General features: G+C 31.8%; 4 protein-coding genes across 6 annotated transcripts; 3 read left to right on the top strand and 1 right to left on the bottom strand.

Moving 5' to 3' along the window:
• Nucleotides 1-357: 357 nt before the first annotated feature.
• Nucleotides 358-6,340, bottom strand: LOC115238261 (nurim homolog). 2 transcript variants are annotated; one of them, XM_029811924.1, is made up of 3 exons: nucleotides 5,787-6,340; nucleotides 5,082-5,562; nucleotides 358-787 (listed from the first exon to the last, which is right to left on the bottom strand). In XM_029811924.1, exons 1-3 carry the CDS (start codon nucleotides 5,914-5,916, stop codon nucleotides 664-666), a joined length of 735 nt encoding a protein of 244 aa, XP_029667784.1. In that variant the 5' UTR covers nucleotides 5,917-6,340; the 3' UTR covers nucleotides 358-663. The 2 variants fall into 2 exon arrangements, with proteins under 2 accessions (XP_029667784.1, XP_029667785.1); XM_029811925.1 differs by lacking the exons at nucleotides 5,082-5,562; nucleotides 5,787-6,340 and adding an exon at nucleotides 1,916-2,518 and having other exon boundaries at nucleotides 510-787.
• Nucleotides 6,341-8,308: 1,968 nt separating this feature from the next.
• On the top strand, nucleotides 8,309-11,417 carry LOC115238277 (protein LTV1 homolog). Of its 2 annotated transcripts, none has more exons than XM_029811956.1 (7): nucleotides 8,309-8,706; nucleotides 8,800-9,349; nucleotides 9,476-9,645; nucleotides 9,727-9,855; nucleotides 9,912-10,103; nucleotides 10,911-11,150; nucleotides 11,231-11,417. In XM_029811956.1, exons 1-7 carry the CDS (start codon nucleotides 8,704-8,706, stop codon nucleotides 11,342-11,344), a joined length of 1,398 nt encoding a protein of 465 aa, XP_029667816.1. In that variant the 5' UTR covers nucleotides 8,309-8,703; the 3' UTR covers nucleotides 11,345-11,417. The 2 variants fall into 2 exon arrangements, with proteins under 2 accessions (XP_029667816.1, XP_029667815.1); XM_029811955.1 differs by having other exon boundaries at nucleotides 8,430-8,706; nucleotides 9,419-9,645.
• On the top strand, nucleotides 11,366-12,089 carry LOC115238214 (protein LTV1 homolog). The gene is made up of 3 exons (XM_029811820.1): nucleotides 11,366-11,383; nucleotides 11,548-11,787; nucleotides 11,868-12,089. Exons 1-3 carry the CDS (start codon nucleotides 11,366-11,368, stop codon nucleotides 11,979-11,981), a joined length of 372 nt encoding a protein of 123 aa, XP_029667680.1. The 3' UTR covers nucleotides 11,982-12,089.
• Nucleotides 12,090-12,534: 445 nt separating this feature from the next.
• Nucleotides 12,535-14,552, top strand: LOC115238255 (V-type proton ATPase subunit G). The gene is made up of 4 exons (XM_029811913.1): nucleotides 12,535-12,733; nucleotides 13,307-13,407; nucleotides 13,529-13,627; nucleotides 13,736-14,552. The coding sequence occupies exons 1-4, from the start codon at nucleotides 12,652-12,654 to the stop codon at nucleotides 13,808-13,810; spliced, it is 357 nt and encodes a 118-aa protein (XP_029667773.1). The 5' UTR covers nucleotides 12,535-12,651; the 3' UTR covers nucleotides 13,811-14,552.
• The last annotated feature ends 1,029 nt before the right edge of the window (nucleotides 14,553-15,581 follow it).

The following is a 15,581-nucleotide window of genomic DNA, read 5'->3' as shown; positions in this document are numbered from 1 at the left end:
GGTGCACCCGATATTATAGTATATGTCACGTATACTATAATATCGGGTGCACCCGGGTGGGGAATCGGAACACAGCCTTTTTAAGAATTTTTAATATGTGATTGTATAGAAATAAATATAAATTTTTTATGGACATAAATATGGAAAAAACTAAAAATTATTTATACTATATATATATGTTATGCAGAAAAATATTCAACATAGAGAGAAACAAAAATCTTTCAGTCGATTATATAGATAAAAATAATTGACATTTTTTTTTATCTTTAAGATTATTTAATTTAATAGTTTTACTTGGTAATATCAAAATCCAAAACTTGTTCGTTTCTCTAAAAGAGTTACAAAAACACCTCAGCATTTGGGTGAGTAAATTTTAATGTAAAAATAGATACAATCTTCAAAAGTCTTTCTGCGAGAATAAATTGAAAATTTATATATATTTAGTATCTTGGAAAATTGTCCTATAAATACCAAATAAAAATAATTATCTGATGACAAATAAACCAAGGTTTACGTTATTACATTGATGTGTTATTTATTATATAATAACCCACTTAATTGTCTATTAAGTTTGTTACATAACTGATGTGAAATTCATGAGAATGATGCATAAAATATCAAAAGAATCAAAAGTGAAAATAAAGGAAAATAATAAATGTGTAGCTAAGAGAGTTCTATTTGTTTCTGTCTGAAGTATCTGATATGATAACCATAATCTTCAGAATCTATAGTCCATATTAATACCATGTATATCGTTAATATTATCGCCAATAATATTCGATCCATACTGTGAAAAAAGAAATTATATCCATTAATGTAAAATTATTTAATTTTAACAACTAACAAGTAATAAATAATTAGCACATAGATAATTATTAACATATCAGGTCTACCGGAAAGTTCTGTCCCCGTTTTTGGAATAAAACAAAATACAAATTTTTATTACCGTCAATAAACTTTATTAAATAATGTAATTGCCATTATTCGGAGAAGTATTGTCAGCAACTGGATAATTTAAATACAGCAGTCCAAGAAAAGAGGTCGGCGATGTTCAATAGGAATAACATCATACTGCACCATGATAATGCCAGGCCACATGCTGCTTTGGGTCTTCATTTTTGAATTTTTTGCCCCTCAAAAAATTTTGTAAGGACAAAAACAAGTGATAGTCGGTGGGTGCTAAGTCCGGGGAATATGGTGGATGCGACAGAATTTTCCAGCCTAGTTCTGCAATTTTTTGACGAGTATCCAAAGCAGCATGTGGCCTGGCATTATCATGATGCAGTATGATGTTCTTCCTATTGGACATCGCCGGCCTCTTTTCTTGGACTGCTGTATTTAAATTATCCACGCTGGCAAGAAATCATTAATAATAATGGCAATTACATTATTTAATAAAGTTTATTGACGGTAATAAAAATTTGTATTTTGTTTTACTCCAAAAACGGACAGAACTTTCCGGTAGACCTAATATATTTGGAAGAGATAATTATAATAACAGTTGTAATAATACCTGAATATATATAATATTTTATTAGTCTAATAAATTAACTTGCAAAAAAAAAATATTTAATAAAAATATGCTTTTTCTCTTTCTTTACTCTCTATTTCTTTTATCTCAAATTTTTTATATATTAACTTTTATATATTAATTTTGTGTATATGTTTGTAATATATATATTCTTATATACACATGCATGCGAGCACACACACAAATATAGTGTAAAATTTTACATAATAAAATCTTTAATCTTTTATTATATTTATTCATATTTTTTCTTTCCCTTTTTCATCTTTATATCTTAAATTTTGGATTTTTTAAATATGTTATATATGTATGTCTCTCCTATGTGATAGAATTACAAAAACAATCATACAAATGCAAAGGATGAAATTTGATTTTATAGAATTTTACCTCATGAAAGGATAGATCCATAAAATAGCGAGAAATCCAATGAAACTAGGATGTCTCATATGCCTCATGTATCTGCGCAGCTCCTTGGATTTTGTATCCAATGGACTATTCTTTCCAGATACTCTGTACCAAACCTGTTTGAATCCACATAGTTCTGCAATGTCCATCATGATACATCCACTGTAAATAATACACCAAAAAAATACATGGAGACCAGAAAATAGTATCCAAATTGTATCATTGGAAGTGTCAATCTTCCAGACTGTTAGTGCTGGAGATTGCTGCCACTTATTAATCAGGAAATGAAGACTTGCAGAGCTGCAGGCATTGTAAATACTTCTGCTGAGATATTCAATATGTAGTTTAAAGAAAATATGTTTGGTAAAGTCATTGGCCATAATGGAGTGTTGAAAGATGAAAATTGTAAGGAGTAACATGTCTATTAGAAGGGACCACAAAGTAGACTGTATTGCGTTATCATCTAGAAAAGAAATAAAATTATATATAGGTTTAATTTTGCAGAAATTATTAATAGCAAAAAGTGTGTTTTTAAAAATAACAAATGTGTGTTTATACACACACACATACATGCTATATATATAATAGGATATATTTTTTAGTTATTCTTAGTTTGTGCAGCAATTTATATTAATAGTAGAAACAATTTATAGAGAGAGAGAGAGAGAGAGGGTGGGAAAGAGCGAGCTGATGAATTAGTCTTCGTTCGTCTCCCGTCAATCGCGCCCCAAAGGGATTCTCCCTCCGTCGCAGGACGATAAGTCGGTAATCGTCGTACTTACACCGGTTCGCTCCTGCACAGCGTAGATGCAATTAGCGCTTGATTTGTCGCTATTTCTATCTCGTTTCACAACCGCCTGTCGGTTGAGGCGATCCAAAAAGCTTAGAGAAACGAGCGGAAGGTCCGTTGATCCCAAAGGTATCCGGCGTGGCCATCTTGGAGACCGCGCTCTCGAGATCTTCCGGCAAAAACGTGTCGCGTCGGCGTCGAGAGCGTAATTGCTCGTGACCTGCACACCCGAGTATTTTGCTATGACGTGCGCGGAATACATAGCGCCAATGAAATTGCTGAGATAATTGGCTCCTTGTCGTCGCGCAACGCGCCATTGTCGCGCATCTCTACATCGACGACTTAATACGTCATCAAGCTATGGTTCTTCTTCGAACTGCCGCATTACCAGTACAGGCGAAATTAACACGATTCTCTTTTAATCCTAACGACAAGCATCAAAGATTTTATGATGCTGTACATTATAAAATAAATTCTAAAATTTTAATGAAGATTATAAAAAAGTATCATTAATAATTTATATGTAATTTTTTATATAAAGAAGCTAAAAAGACTATAAATCATTACGAGCATATTGTCTCAAAACTTCAATCATAACAAAAGTTCTTATATTAACTTCTAAAGAAAATGCTTATATAATAATCTCTGCATATATAACTGTGATAAAAAACTAAAATAATTGAAATAAATTAAAATAAAATCAGATAAATCAACATTGTCTAATATTAATATTATTTCTTTTCAAATCTTAAGCAGTGTAAAAGAGAAATATAATTATTTACCGCAGTAAAAAATTTCTCTACTGAACTTCAAAGCGTATCATATAAACATGAGACTATATCGATTTTGCTTTTAATTTTTCGTCTTTCTTAATGGTCGAAGAAATTTATGGCAGCTGCGAGACTGTTGGTTCAACAGTTATGTTAACGAGAGCGTAAATTGATTTCTACATGAGTGTAATGTCGTAAAGAAAAAAGGCGCGTTTATGTGAGCGTGCCGTCTGGGTGTTTTCTCAGTGTGTTGCCGTGTCGATTATTTCAACCCCGAATTCCTCACACAAGAAGAAATAAGGAAGTGCGCGACCGCCCCGAGAACGCTCAGGCTCTATCTAAAAACGCTCGTGCTCTCACAAATTCCGTCGACATATTTATGCCGGCACGTAAAGACGACGCCCAACGTATGCAAGCACTTTGCTACCGAAGGGACAGCCGATATTTTTAGACGCCATTGACGAGGTCGGGAACTGATTTGTAGTGATCTTAACTGTAGACAAATGCGCGCTGAAGGATCGTGTATCTATTGCTTCTTAGCGCCTGAATAATCACTGGGTATATAAATAAACGATACTATTAGGTCTACCGGAAAGTTCTGTCCGTTTTTGGAATAAAACAAAATACAAATTTTTATTATCGTCAATAAACTTTATTAAATAATGTAATTGCCATTATTCGGAGAAGTATTGTCAGCGACTGGATAATTTAAATACAGCAGTCCATGAAAAGAGGCCGGCGATGTTCAATAGGAGGAACATCATACTGCATCATGATAATGCTAGGCCACATGCTGCTTTGGGGACTCGTCAAAAAATTGCAGAACTAGGCTGGGAAATTCTGTCGCATCCACCATATTCCCCGGACTTAGCACCCTCCGACTATCACTTGTTTTTGTCTTTACAAAATTTTTTGAGGGGCAAAAAATTCAAAAATGAAGAAGATATGAAACAAGCACTGGTTCAATTTTTCGTATCAAAAGATAAAACATTTTTCGAAAATGGGATATACAAATTGCCCTCACGCTGGCAAGAAATCATTAATAATAATGGCAATTACATTATTTAATAAAGTTTATTGACGGTAATAAAAATTTGTATTTTGTTTTACTCCAAAAACGGACAGAACTTTCCGGTAGACCTAATATATTTGGAAGAGATAATTATAATAACAGTTGTAATAATACCTGAATATATATAATATTTTATTAGTCTAATAAATTAACTTGCAAAAAAAAAATATTTAATAAAAATATGCTTTTTCTCTTTCTTTACTCTCTATTTCTTTTATCTCAAATTTTTTATATATTAACTTTTATATATTAATTTTGTGTATATGTTTGTAATATATATATTCTTATATACACATGCATGCGAGCACACACACAAATATAGTGTAAAATTTTACATAATAAAATCTTTAATCTTTTATTATATTTATTCATATTTTTTCTTTCCCTTTTTCATCTTTATATCTTAAATTTTGGATTTTTTAAATATGTTATATATGTATGTCTCTCCTATGTGATAGAATTACAAAAACAATCATACAAATGCAAAGGATGAAATTTGATTTTATAGAATTTTACCTCATGAAAGGATAGATCCATAAAATAGCGAGAAATCCAATGAAACTAGGATGTCTCATATGCCTCATGTATCTGCGCAGCTCCTTGGATTTTGTATCCAATGGACTATTCTTTCCAGATACTCTGTACCAAACCTGTTTGAATCCACATAGTTCTGCAATGTCCATCATGATACATCCACTGTAAATAATACACCAAAAAAATACATGGAGACCAGAAAATAGTATCCAAATTGTATCATTGGAAGTGTCAATCTTCCAGACTGTTAGTGCTGGAGATTGCTGCCACTTATTAATCAGGAAATGAAGACTTGCAGAGCTGCAGGCATTGTAAATACTTCTGCTGAGATATTCAATATGTAGTTTAAAGAAAATATGTTTGGTAAAGTCATTGGCCATAATGGAGTGTTGAAAGATGAAAATTGTAAGGAGTAACATGTCTATTAGAAGGGACCACAAAGTAGACTGTATTGCGTTATCATCTAGAAAAGAAATAAAATTATATATAGGTTTAATTTTGCAGAAATTATTAATAGCAAAAAGTGTGTTTTTAAAAATAACAAATGTGTGTTTATACACACACACATACATGCTATATATATAATAGGATATATTTTTTAGTTATTCTTAGTTTGTGCAGCAATTTATATTAATAGTAGAAACAATTTATAAAAAAGATATAAAACCTTATAGAAGAAAACTTCACCTGATACTACGCGAAGACTTTCGTCTTTACTGTTGTGACTTGATAAGAAATAGGTCAAATTACATAAAATATAGCAAGTATACACAAAACTTGAGGCGCACACAATTATACTTAATACATTTAAAATCATTTTCGACGGAGATGTACGACATAAATAGGTTATGACGTATACAGTTTACGTTATAGAAAATCTAATTTTGTACACTCAATACTTGTTATAGGTTATTTTGTCACAAAAACGTGTAATTTTTTTGTAAATATGACACAACTCGTTTATGGATAAAGCCGTTATACACAAATGTATACGTCAATTTATGTCAATTTGCATGATCAATCCGGCCACATATCTAAATATCTAGACACAATATATCATATCCAATCCGAAAATATTTAGCATGATAAAAGTGCCCTCTCTAATCATTAACTTTTTTATGTTATATCACATGAAAATTATACAGAAAAACCCGTGTTTCTAGAGTGCTTTCCAATAAAAAAAAAAAAAAAGAAAAAAAAACACAAATAGACACTGTGGCCGGTATTCATAGTCAGTTCTTATATTTAAGATCGTCTTAAGGCCGTATTACACTACGGGTTGCGAGTTCGATTGCGGTTGGGGTTACGGTTGACGATTACGGATTGACCAATTAGAGTAAAGGAGCTTGCCGGTTGATTGGTCAATCCGCAACTATCAATCGTAACCCCAACCGCAACCGAGCCCGCAACCCGTAGTGTAATACGGCCTTTAAGTACAATCTTAAGATGTCATAAACCAATCACAGAGCCGTATTAGCATCTTATAGCGTTTTTGAATGAACGGGTTAGTGCCGGTCTACAATAGTGATTTAAGCTCTAAGCCTTAAGAAATTGACTAATCACAGTCGAGTATTCTCCTCATACTTGATCGTGATTGGTCAATTTCTTAAGGCTTAGAGCTTAAATCACTATTGTAGACCGACACTTAAGATGATCTTGAAGTAAGAACGGATTATTAGCATTTTCGAATGTAGCAGGTTTAATCGCTCTCAGAGCGATTAATGACGTCATTGCATCTCTGCCAATAAAAGGCTTGAATTCATAGTAAAATATAGTGATTAATTGAACCGGGTTGGGTTAACCCGTTCCTTCGAAAACGCTATATGAATACTGGTCTGTGTCTTCTTCTTCTTCTTTCTTTTATGGCTGGTTGGGCATTAGTCGCCAATACACCATTGTTTCTTATGGGTTTGTAGAATATAAGCAAAACTCCTCTAAGAGAGGAGGGAGTCCAAAAAAAGGTCCAGACAAAGGACATACGCAGCACGCAAAAACACGTCCGAACCCGACACGTTGTCAGTCGGAACTTTACTAGTCTGTGTCACACAATTGGCCATGGACGTAGGAAATATCTGGACAGAGCGTATTACCGTGGGATTGACGACAAAAGGGAAAAGGGATTGATAGTTCTAGTGTAAGGAATATGAACAACCAAGATGGCGGAGCAGCTAAAAATTGAACTGATTTTGGTCTATTGTAACGTCTTAAGCCCGAATCACACTAGCGGCTCGCGGCTGCGATTGCGATTGCATTTGTGATTGTGATTTGCTACGCTCCAATCATACTTGCAATTGGTGCTTTCCGATTGGCTGAGACAATCGCAATCGCAGCCGCGAGCCGCTAGTATAATTCGGGCTTAAAGCCTAACGCACAATACCAGGCGATAGCGATAGCGATAGACGATATCCAATGAGAGCACTGCTTTTTCGAAAAACTTTCAATCCGATCTATATGCTCAATATGTGTGTATATCAACGATTTGAGCAGCCATAAAGAAGATCAACGATTTGTAATAATAATTTAAACTCGCAGAAGATATTTTCGCTGTAAAAGTTAATATTTTTCAACAAAAATTTTTTATAAATTATTAACTTATTTATCAAATATGTAGAGAAGAGATTAAAAACTGATCAAATTATTTAAATTAAGTATAATATAGTTACAATTTTATCTTATTAACAGAATTTATAAGTTTTATTAATCAATTGAGTGACGACATAGGGCCAATTTCACCAAGTCCGGTTAGATATACCCACGGTTAAAATTAGCAGGGTGGCCAACAGAAAATAGAGGTGAAGGAAAAACAAGTATTCATATCATTTCAGTTGGATATTCTCGGAATAATCGACTGTGGTTGATCAATTTGCTTACGACTAACGACATACGACCAAATACTGTAGATAATAATACGTCCAACTCTTGAAAAATCCTTTGTCTTGCAAGGCAACCACTGAAACATCGCCATCTATTCATCTGAGGTGATAAACTCTTGCTTCATAGAGTGTTACTGGCTGGGTAACAATGTAAATGATAAATAAAAATGCGTATATAATTGTGATATTTTCTTTAATTTAACATTTTTTGTAATAATAAACCTTTTCTTCTTGCTATCATTAATTTTATTAACATAGGCTTTTAATAAAACGTTAAAATATTTGTCTAAAAATATTTTATAACAATCGTTACATATACACATATTTTCCTTAATATTACAATTTGATATTAATTTTGCTTTAACATTTGATGTACTTTCGTTAACATTTCCAGATTCCACACGATGCAAACGATCAGCTTTCATTAATATAATCACGAACCACTTAACTACGAGACAAGCGTTCTCCTCTACTAAAAAAATACTAACAACTCAGGCCGCGTGGTAGCGCTAGTGCGCTGTATTGCCTGTTTTTAATCGAAGTTGGACGTATTATTATCTACAGTATTTGATACGACTTATTGTAGAACGGGTCTTAGGAAACTTCTTTCTTTTTATATTATGCTATGACCTGTGGCAATAGTGAATGTTAGTTCCTGATATAATTCGCTCACATTAAATTTTGATAAAAATATACTCATTCGATTAATTCAATCAATACAACAAATTAAAATGGTAAGTCTTAACGCGCATCTAAAAATTCGTTTTTATCGGACACTCGTAGGTAGGTTAGAATAGCAGATCTGTATGTTAATAATGTAATTGCAGCCGAAGGGAAAAACAAAAAGATTTATCGACAAGAAGAATTCTGTTACGTTCCATCTGGTCCATCGGTCACAAAAAGATCCATTAGTGGCAGATGAAACGGCACCCCAAAGAGTTCTCGTGCCAGTTGGTGAAATACACGCGGCAAAAACAGAAAAAAAGACAGTAGACAGCGAAAAACGCAAAGAGGAACAGCAAAAATATGGGATTTACTTCGATGATGACTACAATTATTTACAACATTTGAAAGATGTCAATACATTATCAGTCGAATGGCAACGCATCGACAATACTAATCATATTAAATGTGACAAAGATGCTCCAAAAATTAACTTACCATCCTCTGTTTTTGCATCAAATGTTGAGGAAAAAGTTGGTATGCTTAATAAAGCGGCGCCAATCTCTGGACCACAATTGGATCTTGATCCAGATATGGTTGCTGCCATGGATGACGATTTTGATTTTGACGATCCTGAAAATCAGTTAGAAGACAATTTCATTAAAATGGCTAATGCTGGAAGTAGCGATTGCGAGAGTTCCGACAGAGAATATGGTAAATTTTCCTAAATTGAATAATAATATCTCTTGTGCTTATTTGATGTTTACAATTTTATATTTTTAGAATATGAATTGGATGAATTCGGAAATGAATATAATGAATCTGATATCTCTTCTGAAGGTAACATGAATTTAGCCGACGAGGAGACAGATGATGTACATAGTTTAAATGGACCTCAATATACTTTCAAGGAAGAAGAAACAAAATCAAAATTTACAGAATATTCTATAAGTAGTAGTGTGATGAGAAGGAATAAACAACTTACATTGTTAGATGATAAATTTGAACAGGTTTAAATTTTTATCTTTTTTGGTATGTTACAGTGTTATTGTACATGTATCCTAATTTTTGTTTTATTTATAATTATATAGATGTATGCTGCGTATGACGAAAATGAAATTGGTGCTTTAGATTGTGATGAAATAGAAGGATATGTAGCGCACGATTCGAATCTTATTCTGCAATATGCTGTTGAGTTTGAGAAAAAACGGAAAGAAGACGTAAGTATAATGCAAGGGTACAATGAAAAATGTACTAGCTTTCTTCGTATTTGCAGACAGAAAATATTGCGGAGCTTATGAAAGATAGAATGAAAATTGTGGAAAGAGAATATTCGAGTTCAGAAGATGATGATATAGAAAAACTCGTTGTCGATGCTCGTGAAAAGGATAAATGGGATTGTGAAAGTATTCTTAGCACATATAGTAACATTTATAATCACCCCAAATTAATTCCAAATCCTCCCAAGGTAAATTATTTTATATCATATATATATATATATATTGGTGATATTGGTATAACTTTGAAAATGTAAAGAAATGTTACAAAAATTTTACTGCAATTTGCAATTACAATGATCTAATTATATCTTTAAATAAGTGCCGTTTAACATAATTGTTGATAAATCAAATTGCTTAGTTAAATAGAATTGGAATATATTTGAATAATGTAATTAGTGTTCGTTTTAAAACTATGCGCATATAAGCCTCATACGTTTTTTACTTACCTTACTTTAAGATGAAATTGTTTTCATGCAATTATCATAAGGTAGATTGCACATTGGACATCTTTTATATGTTAAATTATTGCTGCATGTGTCACACGCACATAAATGTCCGCATGGTACAAATACATATAATGCTTTTTCACTTAAGCATATAATGCAGTTACCTGCTGGTTGTGGCTCTTTATTATCGTCAATAATTTTTTGTATATCATATATTTTATGAAATGTTATTTCAGGTGATGTAAGACTCTCATCCAAAAACGAATAATCATCCTCTGGTATTCTATAAATTTCTTCATCGTCTGTAAAAAAATATCATAATATTTATAAAAATGTAAAGAAAATAAGTTATTTATATCCAAGTAAATATTATTTATACATAATGTATTATTATGCAATGAGATTTATATGTATGTATGTATGTATGTATGTATGTATGTATATATATTTTAAACTCACATTTATTCTACTAAAAAATATTTGAATATATAAAAAGATATATTATTTTTTAAATTAAACTTATATTAAAGCTTTGTATATTTTTAATAGTGTTCAAAAAAGATTGAAATTGATCGAAAAACAGGTGTTCCAAAAAATGTATTAGGCAACACTGGAAAATTAACAGCTGAGGCATTAGCTCAATTTGATGCAATAGATAATACATTAAAAGGTTCACAATCCATAGCAGAAAGTAGAAAATCCACCTTAAGCATTTTAAGTATAAGACCTAAAGGAGAAACTTCCGATGCAAGAAAAGAAAGAAAGAAATTACTCAAAGAATATAGAAAAGTATGTAATATATTGTTAAACATTCAATGACTAATTTAATTAAGTTTTATTTACATATTACATAATTTTTGTAATTTTAGGAAAGACGGATGGAACGAAAAGCAAACACAGAGGCATTTAAAGAGGAAAAGAAATGTCAAGAAAAGATTAGGTTGAACAATAGACAAAACATTCATGGAAATCGTATGATATAGAACTTTCTACAGAAATAATATATGCTTTGTAATGATATGGTAATATATCTTTACAGATTTAACAATTTTGATTTTATATAGTATGTATGTATGTATATATATTTTAAACTCACATTTATTCTACTAAAAAATATTTGAATATATAAAAAGATATATTATTTTTTAAATTAAACTTATATTAAAGCTTTGTATATTTTTAATAGTGTTCAAAAAAGATTGAAATTGATCGAAAAACAGGTGTTCCAAAAAATGTATTAGGCAACACTGGAAAATTAACAGCTGAGGCATTAGCTCAATTTGATGCAATAGATAATACATTAAAAGGTTCACAATCCATAGCAGAAAGTAGAAAATCCACCTTAAGCATTTTAAGTATAAGACCTAAAGGAGAAACTTCCGATGCAAGAAAAGAAAGAAAGAAATTACTCAAAGAATATAGAAAAGTATGTAATATATTGTTAAACATTCAATGACTAATTTAATTAAGTTTTATTTACATATTACATAATTTTTGTAATTTTAGGAAAGACGGATGGAACGAAAAGCAAACACAGAGGCATTTAAAGAGGAAAAGAAATGTCAAGAAAAGATTAGGTTGAACAATAGACAAAACATTCATGGAAATCGTATGATATAGAACTTTCTACAGAAATAATATATGCTTTGTAATGATATGGTAATATATCTTTACAGATTTAACAATTTTGATTTTATATAATATATAATATAATATTTTATTATAAAACTATAATTTTTTTACATATCATTACCAATTTTTCTTCGCTAAATTTTCCTAATATGTATTGCGGACATCGTTGCATTATAGTAACCGAACAAGAAATTAAAATTAGAAAAGCATTGCTCTCTCTTATATAGTATTTAAAATTTTATTCGATCCATCGAATTATTATTGCACCAATAATATATAGAATTGAATTGTATCAAATGACTAGATTTAAAAGTCTAAAAGGCTAAGAATCGTGCGATATTTTCATTGTCGCGGAATTTCAATTTTATCACGTGGAGTTAATTTAGAAAGTCGTTAAGATTCGTTTGCGTATTTTTTGTTAGTTTTTTGTTAGCGTATTAGTTAATCCTCCGATTTTCGAATCGGATATTTTCGCGTAGAGTAGTAACGATAAGAATAAAAAAGTGGAACAACCACGTGAGAGTCATGAGAACGGAGCGCCATTGCAAGTTGCAAGGCGGGACAGAGGGCGGAAGCTCCAAAGTCATATGATCGATTCGTGATAGCTCTTGCTGTTCGCCGTTCGCCTATCGCCTATCGCACGTCGCACATCGCAAAGATGGCCAGCCAGACGCAGGGTATTCAGCAGCTTCTGACCGCCGAGAAGCGCGCTGCGGAAAAGGTCTCGGATGCTAGAAAACGTGAGTGCATTCATCGGCGGAATAGCTGACGTAAGAAAATATCCGCGACATGTAGACGCTTGCGACATTTAACCGCTCGATCACGAGACTGTAACCTTTCGGTCGTGATGTCAAACCTTTTCGAAAATGATATACTTACGTGACGAATTTTTGATATCTCGTTGGGGACGATGCTGCGGAGCATATAGAATAAATTTTAATTGAATATTCATGCATGCATAATTGCGATGTTCGCAGCGAGAACAGGTTTAACCTGCGCGTGATTTGTTTGTGTTATTGGAGTAATGGGATTTGCCAAGTTTTACTTAAATTTTATATTATTATTTTAATAATCTATTGAATACATAACTTTATTTAGTGGAGCTTTACGATTTCTCTTCAAAACTTTACTACTTATTTGCTATATATCGAGATTCTGTCTTAATCGTTGAATTTCTTTAGGAACTCTGATCTGAATCTGTGGTAATATTAATGAAATGGTATTAAAATGGAATTATAAGCCAGAATGTAACATTTTGTATAATTTAAAAAAAAATCTTGCATGTACTTGTAATTTTCTTTGTATTTTTATAGGTAAAGCACGCCGTCTGAAGCAGGCTAAAGAAGAAGCTCAGGATGAAATTGAGAAATATCGGCAGGAACGCGAGAAACAATTTCGTGAGTTTGAAGCCAAAGTAAGTATTATTTCTCATTAGTTTATAATTACATTGATGCATGTTTGTTTGTTATTAAATTTATATCATAATCTCCAATTTACTTATCAATTTAATCATGATGTTACTCATATCATTATAGCATATGGGTTCAAAAGAAGATGTAGCTGCACGCATCGAGGCAGATACACGAATCAAGATAGAAGAAATGAATCAGACCGTTGCTGTGCACAAAAACGCGGTAAGCCCGTAATGTAAATTTAATTAATAAAGATAATTATATGTAGAGAGAGACAATTATATGTGAGAAATTACAATATTTACTTTCTTTTTTTCTTTTACAATTTAGGTCATGCTTAAGATTTTGGACTTGGTGTATGATATCAAGCCAGAATTGCACAACAATTATCGCATTGAGCTCTAAGCCACAGGAATTGCATCTAATAGTTATAAATAATATAATATATATTAATGCTATATATAAATGTACACATTAAATATTACTGTTCACTTACACTATATCTTACGTATTTATCGCTGTTATATCGTATATGACGTGTTACATTTTATTGAAATAACTGTATACAATGTAGCTTTAGATAGTCATACTCAAACTATTACTAGAATCTTTTTTCCGCAATTGTTACACGACAACCATATTGTCCATATTGTTATTATCGCTGAGCTGTTTTTGTCGGCACGTGTTTGGATAGTTTGAGAATTGCTGTAATAAATCACATTGAAAAAAAAAAAAAAAGAAGTATGGATATGAAGTATCGTCCGGTGTGTCATGGCCTAGACACATTGGAACGATATATTATCATCAAGATAGATATGACTAAAGTGATCTAGGGTGATGGTAAAGAATTCTATGTTGTTATAAATGTATATATATTAGATGTCATTCCATGATTTCTGTCGCATCGAGGACGCGAAACTTAACAAGATTTTTTTTCTACAGCTTTTCGTGGTTTACGGACGCGCTCCCAATCGATAGTGAACCATGTAACGTTGTAGTAACATTTAAACTTATTTTATCTTTTAAAGCTATTGTGTGACCTTTCGAAATGAGTAACTTTGTCTCATACACATACACATCCTGTCTGTATAAGTTGATTGGTTGTCTGTACAGTATTATATAGTGTCCAAAAATAAAAAAAAAAAGGGGAAAATAAAATCCTAATATTCTTATACTCTCTTTCCACTCTTTAAGAAACTAAATAAAGAACTAATAAAGATATAAACTAAATAAAGAACTAATATTGGGTATACATATTGGGAAGGGGGATAAGATATAATATTAATATTGTTATATAATAGAATATAATTTAATATAACTAAATAAACACACACGAAAAAAGAGAGTAACTTGTATATTCAAGGACATATAAATATGTAGAAGACACTTATTAAATTTTTGCACAAATTGCATGTAAAGATGAATCTTGCCGCTTTCTCTCACGACTTGTATACGCAATACACGAGTATTTTATGCAATTATTATTTTATAATTTATGATTCAGGTCTCAAATTAAAATTCTCTCTTTGTCACAATAATATTGTATTTTGTCACAATTGTTTCAAATTATTGAATTAAACTCAAATGATAATAAAATCAATTATATTTCAATTATATTATTTTATAATATCAAAATCAAAATTTAGTCTATCTTTTTCTTTATTAAACGGACGATTTACAATGTATTAGATGAATAGATACAATCTAAGAGAGAAAGAGAGAGAGAGAGAGTGAGAGAGAGAAACACACAGGTTGCTTATTTACATTTCCTGTTTGCGCGTAAAGTTGCATGGAGCAATTGAACGCATAGGTATATAAAAAACATAGGTAGAAGATAGAGCATTATCTGTCAATATGGACAATAGAGAGTTTAGAGATAAGAGGCAAGCGATATGCACCGGAAACCGGAATGCGATCTTGTTCAATTTCTTTCGGATAGGTTCGGTTCGGCTGTATCATTGGCTTAGTTTACACCGATGTACTTTAAAGGGCTATGATTGGTCAGTATAGTACTTAATACGTATTAAAGTATATCGATGTAAACTAGGTCATAGACATATATAGACATATAGCCCAAGGCTCATATGTCTATGGGCTGGATACTCGTGATTGGTGGATTCCGAGCCGCGCCGAACTGCCCGATACACACCGAAGTTGTAGCATTGATCCCCCCCCC

This window comes from Formica exsecta, unplaced genomic scaffold, assembly GCF_003651465.1.
Source record: "Formica exsecta isolate Colony F162 unplaced genomic scaffold, ASM365146v1 scaffold33, whole genome shotgun sequence".
NCBI classification, from domain to species: Eukaryota; Metazoa; Arthropoda; class Insecta; order Hymenoptera; family Formicidae; genus Formica; species Formica exsecta.
Note: the sequence above shows the minus strand (reverse complement) of the source record. Positions and strands in the feature narration are given on the sequence as shown.